The sequence below is a fragment of the Saccopteryx leptura genome, chromosome 5 (assembly GCF_036850995.1).
Source record: "Saccopteryx leptura isolate mSacLep1 chromosome 5, mSacLep1_pri_phased_curated, whole genome shotgun sequence".
NCBI lineage: Eukaryota > Metazoa > Chordata > Mammalia > Chiroptera > Emballonuridae > Saccopteryx > Saccopteryx leptura.
Genome location: NC_089507.1, coordinates 218,034,334 through 218,047,888, shown reverse-complemented (window position 1 = coordinate 218,047,888; position 13,555 = coordinate 218,034,334). Strand labels below are relative to the sequence as shown.

General features: G+C 48.5%; 1 protein-coding gene across 4 annotated transcripts in view; it reads right to left on the bottom strand.

The window, feature by feature from the left end:
• The window catches only part of PTPRA (protein tyrosine phosphatase receptor type A), an 82,382-nt gene that overhangs the window by 21,668 nt on the left and 47,159 nt on the right, over nucleotides 1-13,555 (bottom strand). For all 4 annotated transcript variants that reach the window (XM_066384286.1, XM_066384284.1, XM_066384283.1 and 1 more), the window contains 3 exons: nucleotides 8,325-8,409; nucleotides 6,856-6,929; nucleotides 6,486-6,622 (listed from right to left, as the gene is read on the bottom strand). In XM_066384286.1, coding sequence (XP_066240383.1) covers nucleotides 6,486-6,622; nucleotides 6,856-6,929; nucleotides 8,325-8,409 — 296 coding nt within the window. The remainder of the gene's footprint in view (nucleotides 1-6,485; nucleotides 6,623-6,855; nucleotides 6,930-8,324; nucleotides 8,410-13,555) is intronic.

Below are 13,555 nucleotides of genomic sequence, written 5' to 3'. Positions count from 1 at the left end.
GGGATTTGTTCATAGTTTTTTTTATAGTCCGGCCCTCCAACGGTCTGAGAGACAGTGAACTGGCCCCCTGTGTAAAAAGTTTGGGGACCCCTGTTCTAAGTCTTAAGGATCATTTCCTACTTGGAGATTATATTTTCCTATACTTACTGTCTTTACATTTCATTATTTTGTCTTTTAGATTTCAGTGTGCACAATAACTGGTATTGAGTTTTGTGTTTGGTATGAGACAAGAATTCCCTCTCACTTATTTTCAAAGGATCATCCAACTGTCCCAGCACTCTTTATCGTAAACACCATCCCCCCCCACCAAACCTACAACAGCATCTGTCATAACCGGGCTTCCATTTTCACATAAATCTGCTTTCAGTTCTCTCTTTTAGTCCACTGATGAAGCCATCTATCCCAATGCCAAGGAACAACTTGTCTTCAATACTAGGTTTTACCATAACTCTTTATATCTGGTATACACAACTGTCTTAATGACTAGACTTTATCATAACTCTTTATATCTGGTATACACAACTGTCTTAATGACTAGACTTTATCATAACTCTTTATATCTGGTAAGGCAGATCTCCTCACCTTGTTCTTCTTCTTCAGGAATGTCTTGGCTATTCTTGAATCTTTTCTCCTCCATATAAATTTTAGAATCAGCTTGTCAAGTTCCACAAAAAACCTGTTGGGATTTTTATTGGAGTTGCATTGAATCTACATATCAGTCTGGGGAGAATTGACATCTTTACAATATTGAGCCTTTCAATTCATTGATTTCATCTTGTCACTAATTTAGGCTTTTTTTTTTCTCTAATGTTTCAAACATTTCAATAATTTTCTCCAAAGGTTTTGTAAGTATTTGGTTAAGTTTATTCCTAGGTCTTTTTAAAAATAATTTTTTAACAATCATTAGATTCTGAGTGTGGCTTACACATAGAAATGCATTAGTTTGTAATGCTGGTTTTGTGCCTATCAATTTTGCTAAAATAACTTACTAATCTAATAACTGATCTGCTGAGACTCGGCAGTGCACTTCTCTGAGGAAAATATTCTAGTCTGGGGAAAGGCACACTCTGTCTCTTCCTTTCCAACCCTGACCACTCTTCTCTTCTTTCCTTGCCTCACTATGCTGCCTGCGACCCTCCCTGCAGCCCAGCGTCCACTTCTGTCCGAGCCTCCTCTTCCACACTCCCACCCGACAGTCACCAGCCCGAATGCTCTGCTGTGACGGCAAATCTACAACCGTCTAAGGCAGCTCATCTCATCTTGGAAGTTTATTAGGCAGGACCAACACCCAGATACACATTTCTTTCGTATTTCTCTGAACTTACTAGTGTAAAACTCACATGTCAGCTGTGGCATTCTCTGCCCTGTGAGGTCCCCAAACCCCCAGTTCCCAGACTGTTGGCACAGGGTCTGCTGCGTCTTATAGAGGCTTTGGCTCTAATCACTCGTTTAGAGACAGTTCATCAATAAAGATGCCGTTCTGCCTCTGTCTCACTCCGATGTCACACAGTCCTGTCACCAGATCTCACTCACACATGCTTCTCATCTGGAAATCAGAGTGAAGCTGTGTCTACTGAGAGTGTAGGGTGCTGAGCAACGGGCTGGCACACCTGGCTGCACCCAGATGGTATCTGTCTCACTGGCACCCCCTCCCTTCTTTCTCCCCGTCCCCTTCCTCTCAGGAGCTAACGATCCTTCTTTTAAACCTCGAGCATGCTTTAGGGCCTCAGTAAGTGGCTTTTCAATGTGTTTCTTTTAAACAAATTCAGTGCTTCCTTTTAAGACAGATCCTGGTCAATACCAAAGTTCCAGCTTATAATCCCAAGGCAGAAGCCACCTCGTGGAACTTCCGACCATCGTGGAGTTTCATAACGACGCTCCACACTCCTTTCAGCCTGTGCAAGAACCGAAAACAGCTGTCGTGCCCGAGGCCCGCTGTTCCTTCAGCTGTTCACTCCACGGTACAGTTTTCCTCTAGAACAACTCCCCATTTCACAGAGACCCAACCACTGGACCCCTGGCACAGCCCACGCTGGGGAAGGCACCCCTTCATTCCACATGCTGTGCGTCCATCCTAGAGCTAAGCTCCACTGTTTATTTACCGTATTAAAAACAAAACAAAACTCTGCTTTTAAAAATGTTATAAAAATCTCTGCTCATTGTAAAAGGTAGTCAAAAACAATTCAGAAGAGGAAGTTCTCTATCATAGTAGCATATCTCCTACAGTCTACCTCCCCTCATAGGAAACCCACTCACTGTTCACAGTACTCTTCCAGAGTGTAAAAAATGAACTAACACACTCACACGCAGACACACAAGTTTTTAAAGGGAGTATTATACCATGTGATGTGTTTTCTCCAGAGATCTTTCTATGTCAACAAATTTATTTTTAAGGACAGTACAGAATTTGATAATGGATTCAAGAAATCACTTAGCTATTCTGCTATTTGATAGATACCTGCTTTTCATTTTATTTTCTTTGCTACTGAAAGTAATGCCATTATGAACACCCATCTATACATACATATTTGCTTTTCTGTGAGTCCCAGAAGTGAGGTCAGAGAGCGTAAGCATGTAACATTTGCCTGACACTGGTCAGTCACCCTTCCAGTGCTATGCCAACTGCGACTGCCGACTTAAAGTCCTCCACCTGTGTGTAACAGTATCTGTATCCCCACACCTCTGCCCATGACAGGCCCAAAACAGCAGTTTTAATCTGGCATTCCCTGATTACTAGATAGAGCTGCGCTTTTCCCCATGTTTACAGACCATTTTTCTTCTGTGAACTGCCCATTTTGCTATAGCAATGTTTACTTTATCCTCACACCTTTGCAGAAGCTCTTTATATATATATATTATAGAGAATTCTGTCTACCTGTGGCAAATAGCTTCTCCCCGCCGGCCACTTTCTATGGAAATATTTTTTCATACAGACATTTAACATTTTAAATGCATTTACTATCTTTCCATTTATCCCATTCTGGCTTTTGAACCCTGTGTTTTGCTTAGAAAGGCCTTCCCTATCCCTTGATAAAAATATTATTCTGTGATAAGAGACTCGAGTAGGCGTGCCTGCCCTGTTGGCCTCTCCTGACAAACTGGCTGGTGCACTCACAGCTGCCCCACGCCGGGCCAGCCAGCCTCTCTCTGCCAGGGCTCTGAAACCCCAGAAGAAAGGGGCTCCCCGAGAGGGTCCTGGGGCCAGCAGGCCAACACCCGCTCTGCCCCAGGGTCGGTGTCCCCCTCATCTACCCAGTATCTCCACAAACGGACAGTTTTGTTGTTGTGCTTAATTAGTTGACTTCCCTGGTTTTTAAATAAAAAACCCTAACTGACCTAAGAGTTAGTATCAGTGAGCGAGAGGGTTGCAGCTGAGAAACCGATGGGAGAAATGTGGGAGACGTAAACCTGATTCCTGTGTTTGGATAACGAGAAAGGAGCTGTCAATCCATTTTTCAGGACAGGAAAGAGAAAGCCACTTATAGTTTAGAACTGAACAACAGTGACTTCAGTTACTGCTGGTGGCTGCCTGGCATGGTTTAGCTGGTAGTAAGGGGTCGTAGAGTCCCAATTAGAAGGAGAGAAAAAATGTTGAAACTGAGGAGGGTTACTTCTGAATATTAGGTAACAAAACAAGAAAAAGCCCAGCTCCAACATACAATGTGCATCTCTACACAGCACCAGCTTCAGGCCTCTCTAGGGCTAGGCTATGTGTTCTGCTGAATCAAATGCTAACATTTCCGAATTCTGCTGGTTGCTGACTGTTCCTGCCCTTGGAGTGCACACCCTTCCTGGGCGGCGCACGCACATGGAGGACAGGGCCTGGGAGACCAGTGGGGGCCATCTCTCCAGGCCGCCTGCTCTCCTGACCAGAACTCTGCCCCGCCCAGCTCTCACTGCTCATGGGCAATCAGAATGCAAGAAAATGTGGTCCAGAGGGTAACATCCATGAACTAGGCAGAAAAGCAAAGATCTGAGAGAAGAAAATGCAGGGCTGGAGCATCAGAAAATCATCAAAAAGCAAGGGAAAGCATAGTTTTTTACAAGAGGCCAAATCTGTAATTCTGGAACGGTTAACTGAACTTTGGGGTCAGTGTGGACAGTTTGGGAGCCTGGCCTGAGGAGACCCGGACTGACCGCTCGGTTCAGCGAGGTAACAGTGAAATGAGAACGCCCCGGCACAAAGCAGAGGAGACCCGTGTTACGTGGGGTCCAACAGGCTCAGCCTTCCTACTGGTCCTTCACCATGGCTCTGCGGCTCGGGATTTTCCCAGAGTGCAAACCTGCCCACATCCGTCTCTGCTTTCCTAAGCCCTCGGTGGTGGAGCCAATGAGTGGTGGCCCACCCCCTGATCTGTCCCTCCTCCCCGCCTTGCTACTGGAGTCCAGTCATCTGGACTGGTCTCAGTCGGGTGCAGTAAGACTATTTCTCCCTTGCTTCTGACTTGTTTAAAAAGAAGCTTGTGACAAGGGAAGTCTCCAGAAGCTTTTGGGAAAGTCCTCCTCACTGATAAAAGGAGACACACAGGAAGAAACAGTCACCCTTTGTCCTCTGGACCTTGTGCTATCTCCGCATGGTGCCTAGAACCGGGGCAGCCATGTTGGTATCACAGGAGTGCCAGCCTAAGAGACACCTTAGTGCCTAAGGTATCACAGCCTAAGAGACAAAGCTGACGCACACGGCTGAGTCGAAGGATGTGAAGACCGGGTTCAACGACGCCCAAGTTGACAGGTGGGCCGACTCTGGAGCCGTTCCCTCGTCCTCAAGTCCATCCCCTCTCCCTGATCAGGACCAGAACATCAACCCCTCAGCACCTCTGGTGTCCCCGCTGCTGCAGCCCCCAGCGGTGTCTCTGTGCCTAGTCGCCCGCCCAGGGGTCACTCTGCACAGCAGCGGAAGGCGGGTCCCCGCTCACCCCTCACGGCAACCTCTAAGGTCTGCAGCCTGGCCCGGTCTTCCCCGTCTCGTCGGTTACTGCTGCTTGATCCTGCCCATCGGCCACACACAGCCCTTTATTTCTGAGTGTGCCCTGCCCTCACCCACCCTCACGCCTGGCAGTGTGCTCCTGCTATTCCCAGTGCCCACAATGCCCGTCCCCTCTCCACTTTCTCCAATGTTTGCCGGTGGTCAGGTCTCAGGGAAATCGTCCTCCTTCAAGGAAGTTATGACCAGGGATTGGAACTGATAGGCTGGAATCACCAACTGGTAGATTCAAAAAATATGTTCTGCTTCTCCGAGGGAGTTATAAAAAGCACAAATCTAACTTCCCGAGATGAAGCCTTTACTCCGCAGTCCACCACCATCCTCACTTTCCACACTGACTACTCCTCGTCCACTGAAGACACTCTGGGGTCCCCAGGGCAGACACCGACAGGCCGCCTGTCACACAAGCCGGCCCCACTGCTCTGCACCAGTCCTTCACGTCCTAGGTTGCCACTGAACTTAGTTATTTTTGTTCTTGTTTACGGACAGTGAGTTTTCTGAGTGTAGGGACTGGATGTTTTTGCTCCTCAGCAAATCCCTAACACCTAGCACATATGTATTAGACCTGGGGTGGTCAACCTGGTCCCTACCGCCCACTAGGGAGCGCTCCAGCTTTCATGGTGGGCGGTAGCTGAGCAACCAAAGTATAAAATTATATAAATAAAAAGATAGATTTAACTATAGTAAGTTGTTTTATAAAGATTTATTCTGCCAAGCAGCGAAAATCTGACATAAAGTACTTGGTAAGTAATTATTATTATATGCTTTAACTTGCTGTCACTCTGCTTTATAAATTTTATAAAGTAAAGTTACTTCCCTACTTTATAAATCACCATTACTGTGGAACCGGTCGGCGGTTTGAAAATTTTACTACGAACAGACACAAAAGTGGGCAATAGGTATAAAAAGGTTGACTACCCCTGTATTAGATGCTTAATAAGTACTTATTAAACAAACAAAGTAACAGATATGATGGATGAATGGATAGATGGATGGGTAGATAAGGGAGGCAACGCAAATCTTTCATCTCCTGTTTCTGATCATATAGGAAAAAAGTCCGATGAAACTAGTAAAATTTTTCTCACCTCTTCAACCATTAAAAACCTGTTTTCTGCCTGACCAGGCGGTGGTGCAGTGGATAGAGCGTTGGACTGGGATGCGGAGGACCCAGGTTCGAGACCCTGAGGTCGCCAGCTTGAGCACAAAGCTCACCAGCTTAGACCCAAGGTAGTCACTGGCTCAAGCAAGGGGTCACTTGGTCTGCTGTAGCCCCCCGGTCAAGGCACATATGAGAAAGCAGTCAATGAACAACTAAGGTGTCACAACAAAAAACTGATGATTGATGCTTCTCATCTCCATTTCTGTCTGTCCCTATCTATCCCTCTCTCTGACTCTCTCTGTCCCTGTAAAAAAAAACCAAAAAAACCTGTTTTCTCCTCCAGGACATTAGGGCTGCCTTCCTTCCTGATGACACACACACCAGTCTCGGCAAAGAACTCACGTTGAACTCCTCTCTGAAGAGCTTGTTGTCATCAGCCATTCTCCGGTTAATCTCCTCTTCCAGCTTGTCCACGGGCAGGGGTGGGTACTTCCTGTTGGTGCTTGGGGACCGGGCCAGGAGCGGCACGCTCTGGGGCTCTGCAGTCACAAGGGGAAGGCCGGTCAGGTGCCCCCGGGGAACAGCCTTTCTCTGGGGGCCAAACTGGGGTCTGTCTCCGAGACCACACCTCCAGGACCCAGGGCTGGCTGCTCTTTCGTCTTCCCTTTCTCCTTTAGGATGGGAACCCCTAACTCTTTTTTTTGGGGGGGGAACCCCTAACTCTTGATTTTCTTCTCCATGAAGGTTCCCCATGCCATTAAAGGTTCCTTACCCACATCCTCAGTGCGGCCATTGGACAAGCGGAAAGAATTGGAATGGCTCCCAGCTTGCTTGTATTTCTTAAACCTAATGAGAAAATGTCCATAGTGAAAAACTAAGCACAGAGGCAGAGAGACCAGTCACTGGCTTTATACCGGAGCCCATCTATCAGGTCAGCCTTCCCAAATCCCCTTGACCAAACGCATAGGCTCTTTCAGAGCCAAGCCCTGCATGTACCAAGGCAGCGTCATTCACGGTGCCCCTGCCCGCACCCCCGACTCCCGCCCAGGGAACAGCGCAGGACATGACAGCCTGCGCGCTCTGTGCGGCTCTGGTTCCAGAGCTCCCTGGGGTCACAGCCCCACCGGGGGAACACACATGAGTGGGCAGGACACAGTGTTGGGGTGGCGGGGTAGGGGTAGGTAATATCTATAGCAAACAAAAACCCTGGTATCTTCCTAGGGCAGTGGTTGGCAAACTCAGTCAACAGAGCCAAATATCAACAGTACAACGACTGAAATTTCTTTTGAGAGCCAAATTTTTTAAACTTAAACTATATAGGTAGGTACATTCCTTATCGAGTTAGTGCCCGCACATGGTATTTTGTGGAAGAGCCACACAAGGGGCCAAAGAGCCGCGTGTGGCTTGCGAGCCGCAGTTTGCCGACCAGGGTCCTAGTGCAACCACCAGGGAAAAGCCCAGAGCTTCAGACTCGGTGGGCACAGGTCTGGTCTCCTGCAGAATGGTGGGGGCACATAACAAATTACAGGGGTGCACAGGGTCCCCTCTCTTATCCCTGCCGAAAAACAGATGGAGCACACAGAGCTGCTGAAGCCAAAGAGAAGATAAGGGCAGAAATGGACCCAATTAGTCAGGGCAGTAACTTCAGCAGAAAGAGAACAAATAGACTTCCCTCTTCTCTCCCTGGGGTTCCCCGTATCCTGCTGTGTCTGAGTATTATTATCTAGAGGACCCTGAAAGAAGTCAGAAAGGGGAACCCTGTAACTCACAAGGTTTAGTTCAGCACACCAGGGTAAGGAGTCCTAGGGGGTTTGGGGACAAAGGCCCGATAGGAAAGGACGTAGGCTTTTATTAAGCATACGAGCTCCACCAGGGCACTTATAGGGGCTGCTTCACCAGGGCTAGAGCTAAAGATCTTAAACACCTCTCAGTCATCACACAGGCTGCAGCTTCTCCCCTCAACGCCCTTCTGGACTTGAGAGGCTGACGTGGAGCTGGGGCTGGACGTGGACAGATGGAAGCAGAGGGGGCGGGTCTTGAGGAATTCTACGCCAGGCATTTAGACCATGCCTAAGTAGACTGTCATCTTGGGGTTTAACCTAGGAGCACTCTCATGAGTCTCCATTCCCCTCTATCCTAGTCACTGTCCTTACCCTACAGTCTGCTGGACTGTGTGGGCTTGCGACCCTGGGGTTACTGCGAGAGTCCACGAGGAGGAGAAGCCTTAGCTGACATGCTCACCTTAACATGTACAGAACTATGATAATAAACACGATCACTAGCAGAGAGGACAAGGCCACCATCACTGCAATAATGGGCGTCTCATCTGAAATCAGAGAACACAACACGTTGTTACCATTGAGCGCAACGCAGGGCTTGAGTCGGCTGCGCAGGGAAACACCCAGGACAAAGGGCTCGGTCAGTGCTTCTGCAGGTGGCCGGGCACGGACAGTGACAGAGGGAGAGAGACTGCGCCCCACTGCGACCTCGTCTCTATCACACGGCGATCTCCTCTCTGTCTCCCTGCACTTAAACAGAAGCTCTCGGAAGGCAGAGACCGTTTCGTTCACTGCTCTAAAGCCTAGAACAGTGCTTAGCACGTGAAAAGTAAGCACGTGCGAGCGTGAACACACCCATCCTGACGGCAATCTGGGTGTGAGGGCCAACGATGTCCCCTCCCTCAGCCTCCACGGCTCGGCTCCACCGAGAGGAAGATGGGAGAGAGGGGGCGGGATTTTCCCACCGGAACTGCAACGCTCTCCTGAGAATCCTGTTCCTGACTCCAGCGAGGAGACACGATTAGGTCCCTTAGCAATACGTGTCCCACACACGGGGACTCTCTTCTGCCTCTCCCCACAGCCACCTCCACCAGGACCCCACGGCAGCACAGCGGCCTGGAGAAGCGCCGGAGGGCAGCCCGGACCTCCCGAGCGCTGGCTTCCTTTCCGCCCGAGACTCCGCCTTTCTGCTCCTGGCGGCTGACCCGGAGCCGACTCACCCTCCTCTGCCCGTGCCCCACCACAAACGGCACAGCCAGTCCCACCCTCCTCTGCCCGTGCCCCACCACAAACGGCACAGCCAGTCCCACCCTCCTCTGCCCGTGCCCCACCACAAACGACACAGCCAGTCCGACTCTGTAACTGGCTTCACCATTTTCCATCCTGCTGAGAGGGAGGACAGGTCCCTCCCATGTGAAAGTCAGTCCTGTCACACATGCTCGGGGTTACTCACCCCAGAGACTTGTCTTCCTGACCTCCGCAGTCACCAACAGCCCCAGGGTTCACTCACAGTTACCTCCTCACCACAGCTGTCTTACAGAGACAGTCGTTTTCTCTCATTCTTCACCTCTGGGTGCTCCTTAGCCTACTTAGCTCTGACTCCCCCAGTGCTCCATTTAAACTGCTCACCCAGGACACCAACAAATGGTATATTCCCAAATCCAAAGGAAACATTTCCACCCTCATCTGCTTCAACCTCTTAGCAGCATTCTGGAACAGCAGCCAAGCCCTCTTCTAGAGCCTGGGACCAGAACAGAGATCTGGTAGAGCAGATCAAGAACTCACATTCTCGGGGGGTTACTGTTCATGAACACGTAACTTCAGACAGGAACATAAGATTGACCCTAGATAGCAGCAGAGTAGGTGGAAGGCACACTCACCTCCTCCTGAGGACCCAACTGAAATTACAACCAAATTATAGAACAAGGACCCCGAACAACCACTTTAGCTAAACAGAAGTCTGACAATCGAGGATTCACACAAAAGCCACATCGAGACTGGCAGGAAGGGCGTGTGTGTAAAATGGGCTGGCCCCACACCCATGTGCAGCAGGTAAGAATCTTAAGGGATATTTTAGGTCCAAAGGTCCCCTCTGAGGAGTGCGGGGGCTCAATCCCATACCAGGCTTCCAGCCCAGAGCACCAGAGCCACGCTGTGAAAACCAGCAGGAATTCTGTCTGCCAGGGAGAGAGAGGAGTATGCTAGAAACCAAGTGTCCTCTTAAGGGGTCAACACATGACACGTTGTTCTTGGGCACGCACCCTGGGCTTCAGCAAAAGAAGGGCAGCTCAGGGGGTTATGTGGCTCTGGCGAGAAGGCTCAAGGAACAGCTGCCACGGTTCCTACACTGAGTCCCTCACCCACACCTCCAACAGATGCCATCTTTCCTGGTCTCCTCACAGCACCAGCCAGAGGGAATGCTCTTGGATTCACTCACTCGACACCCTGTGGCCCTGCCATGCCAAGCTCCCCTTCCCCTCCAAGGCCTGTCTTAACTTGATGAACTCCAATGGCCTCACTGTGACAATGACTGGAGACCTGGCCCCACTACAAAGGTCCCCAGGCCCCAGGGTAGTGGCTGCCCTTGGGGTACCCGTGACCTCTGCTGAGTAGACTCAGACTCAGCACTGGTGCCAAGTCTAAATCTGTATCAACCTGGTGACTCACTGAGAACCCATCTCCTGAAACTCACCTACTGCCGGAGGCTCTTTCAGTGACCGAGCCTGACAGGCAGCCAGCGGCAGCTCTCAGGGCACCCTGGTCCTTTCGCTGACCTGCCCATAGTCTCGGTACTGGTGGAAGTCAGCCTTTGCATGCAGCTGGCCCCTCCCATGCACACCCAGGCCCAGCAGAGGCAACCACTAATGGTGGATCACTCTGTATCTCTAAACAGGCAGCCCAGGGCCAGTCACAGGCAGCGTCTGATATTGAACTGCACTGGGGCCTCTCCTAAGAGCCCAGAACCAACACACCTGGTGGTGGGCTTCAGACCACATCAGAGCAGGACTCAATTAGCTCCACAGGGGTACACCCAAAGGGAGCTCTTGGCAGGCACCAGACCTAGCAGGGGTCAATTCAATATTGTGGGGGCCAGCCCCCTACAGCAGCTTGTACACTGTGGTTAGGGTTAATCCTCACAGCCAGCCAGTCCATGGGTCAACCCCACCCATGCATGGGCAACAACAATCAAGACACAACTATAACAGAAGGGTTCACATAACCCACACAGGTGACCAGGGATACTGTGCCACTGAGCTCCATAAAACACCTACTCCATGAGGCCACAACACCAAGCCTGGGAAACACAGCAGCCCGCGAACACACAGAAACAAACACAGAGAGGCAGCCGAATAGGGAGACCAAAAAAAAAAAAATCCCAAATATAAAAACAAGAGACATTCCCAGGAAACTAAATGAAATGGAGGGAAGCAATTTACAAGATATAAGTTCAAAACAATGATTATAAGGACGTTCAAGGAACTTAGGGGAAGAATGGACAAACTCAGTGAGAACTTAAAAGAGATAGTAAGCATAAAAAAAAGACATTAGAAACCATAAAAAAGAACCAGTCAGAAATGAAGAATACAATATCAGAATCTCCCACCAAACAGAAGTCCTGGACCAGCGCTGGCTTCACAGGTCAATTTTATCAAACAGTCAAGGAAGAACTCTTTCTCAAACTATGCCCAAAAATTCCAATGGGGGGAAGACTCCCAAGCTCATTTTACAAGGCCAGCATTATCCTAATTCCAAAACCAGATAAAGACCCTACAAAGAAAGAAAATTATAGGCCAATTTCCTGATGAATACAGATGCAAAAATCCTCAACAAAATATTAGCAAACCGAGTTCAGTAATACATTAAAAAGATCATTCACCATGATCAAGTGGGAATTATTTCTGGGATGCAACAGTGGTTCAATATCCACAAATCAATTAATGTAATACACCACATAAGCAAAATGCAGGATAATCATATCAATAGATGCAGAAAAAGCATTTGACAAAATCCAGCACCCATTTGTGATAAAAAAAAAACTCTCAGCAAAGTGGGAACAGAGAGAACATACTTTGACATAATAACAGCCATACATGACCAACCGACAGCCAACATCATACTCAATGAGGAAAAACTAAAACTGTTTCCCCTCAGATCAGGGACAGTTATGTTTACTTTCACCACTCTTCTGCAAAGCAGTACTAAAAGTCCTAGCCACAGCAACCAGACAAGGAGACATTCAAACTGAAAAGGAAGAAGTAAAAATGTCATCATTTGTAGATGACATGATACTGTATACAGAGAACCTCAAAGATTCCATTAAAAAACAACTAGAACTGATAAATCAATTATTTATTCACTGTTGGCGGGAATGCAAATTGATACAGTCACTATAGAAACCAACATGGAAGGCCCTCAAAAAAATTAAAAATGGTACTGCATTATGGCCCAGTGATTCCACTTCTGGGTATTTATCCAAAGAAACCCAAAATACTAATTTCAAAGAATCTATGCACCCCTATGTTCACTGCAGCGTTATTTACAATAGGCAAGCTATGGAAGCAACCCAGTGCCCTTCAATAGACGAGTGGATAAAAGCTGTGGTACATTTATAGTGGAATTTTACTTGGTCACAAAAAAAGAATGAAGTCATTTGTGATAGCATGGATGCACCTAGAGGATATTATGCTAACAAAAGAAGTCAGAAGAGAAAGAATGATGTCACACTTATATGTAGAATCTAAAGAACAAAACAGAGGCCCTGGCCAGGTAGCTCAACTGGTTAGAACATCCTCCCAGTACGCCAAGGTTGCGGGTTTGATCCCCAGTCAGGGCACGTACAAGAATCAGCCCATGAAGGCACAAGTAAGTGGAACAAAAATTAAGGGTTCTGGAATACACTCTCTCTCCCTCTAAAATCAATAACTAAATTTAAAGAAAAAGAAGTAGCACAAAAACCAGTTTTGGTAAAATGTGGCTGAAGAGGTGGGGCCGGGTCAGAAGACAGGGCTTTGTGGCAACAGTAAGGAATGTGGGCTTAATTCTGAGTGTGACAAACACTATGTGATTGGCGGGACGCAAACAGGGGACAGAAATGACTGGACTGACATTCTTTTAAAAGTTCAGCTAGCAAATGACTCACGAGCAGCAGTCATGAGGTGGGGGTAACCCAGTAGAATGTGCCCTCGAGGGTGCCAAGAGCAGGGTTTTTCTAGAAGGAGGAAGCCATCAGCTCACTCACACACTACCGACAGAAAAAGCAGGCTAATGACAAGAGAAGTAAAACTGAATCTGACAAGGTAGCAGTACCGGCGACCTTTCCGAGTGGCTCAGTTACGCGGGCGGTGAGAGAGTGTACAAGGTGAAACACAGATGGCGAGAGGAGACAAGGGGACAGCGACGCCTCGCGTGAGGCAAGGACTCTGACCGTGAGGGCGCAGAGAGGAGGAGCGCGGAGGAGGGAGATGTGGGCACAAATTTTTTTTTAAGTAAGAGATGGGAGATAAACCATGCTTCTTTGTTGATACAATTTTCCACACACCCTGGTATGTGCCTCTCATCTTAACGTGAACATTCACACTGGCCGAGTCTTCCTTGGGCTTTGAAAAGTGCCTCTCTTGGTTTCCACAACAAAGCCCTCCCTGACTTGCTTTCCTTCCACCCCTGGCTGCCCCATCCCATGTCCTTTGCTGGTGG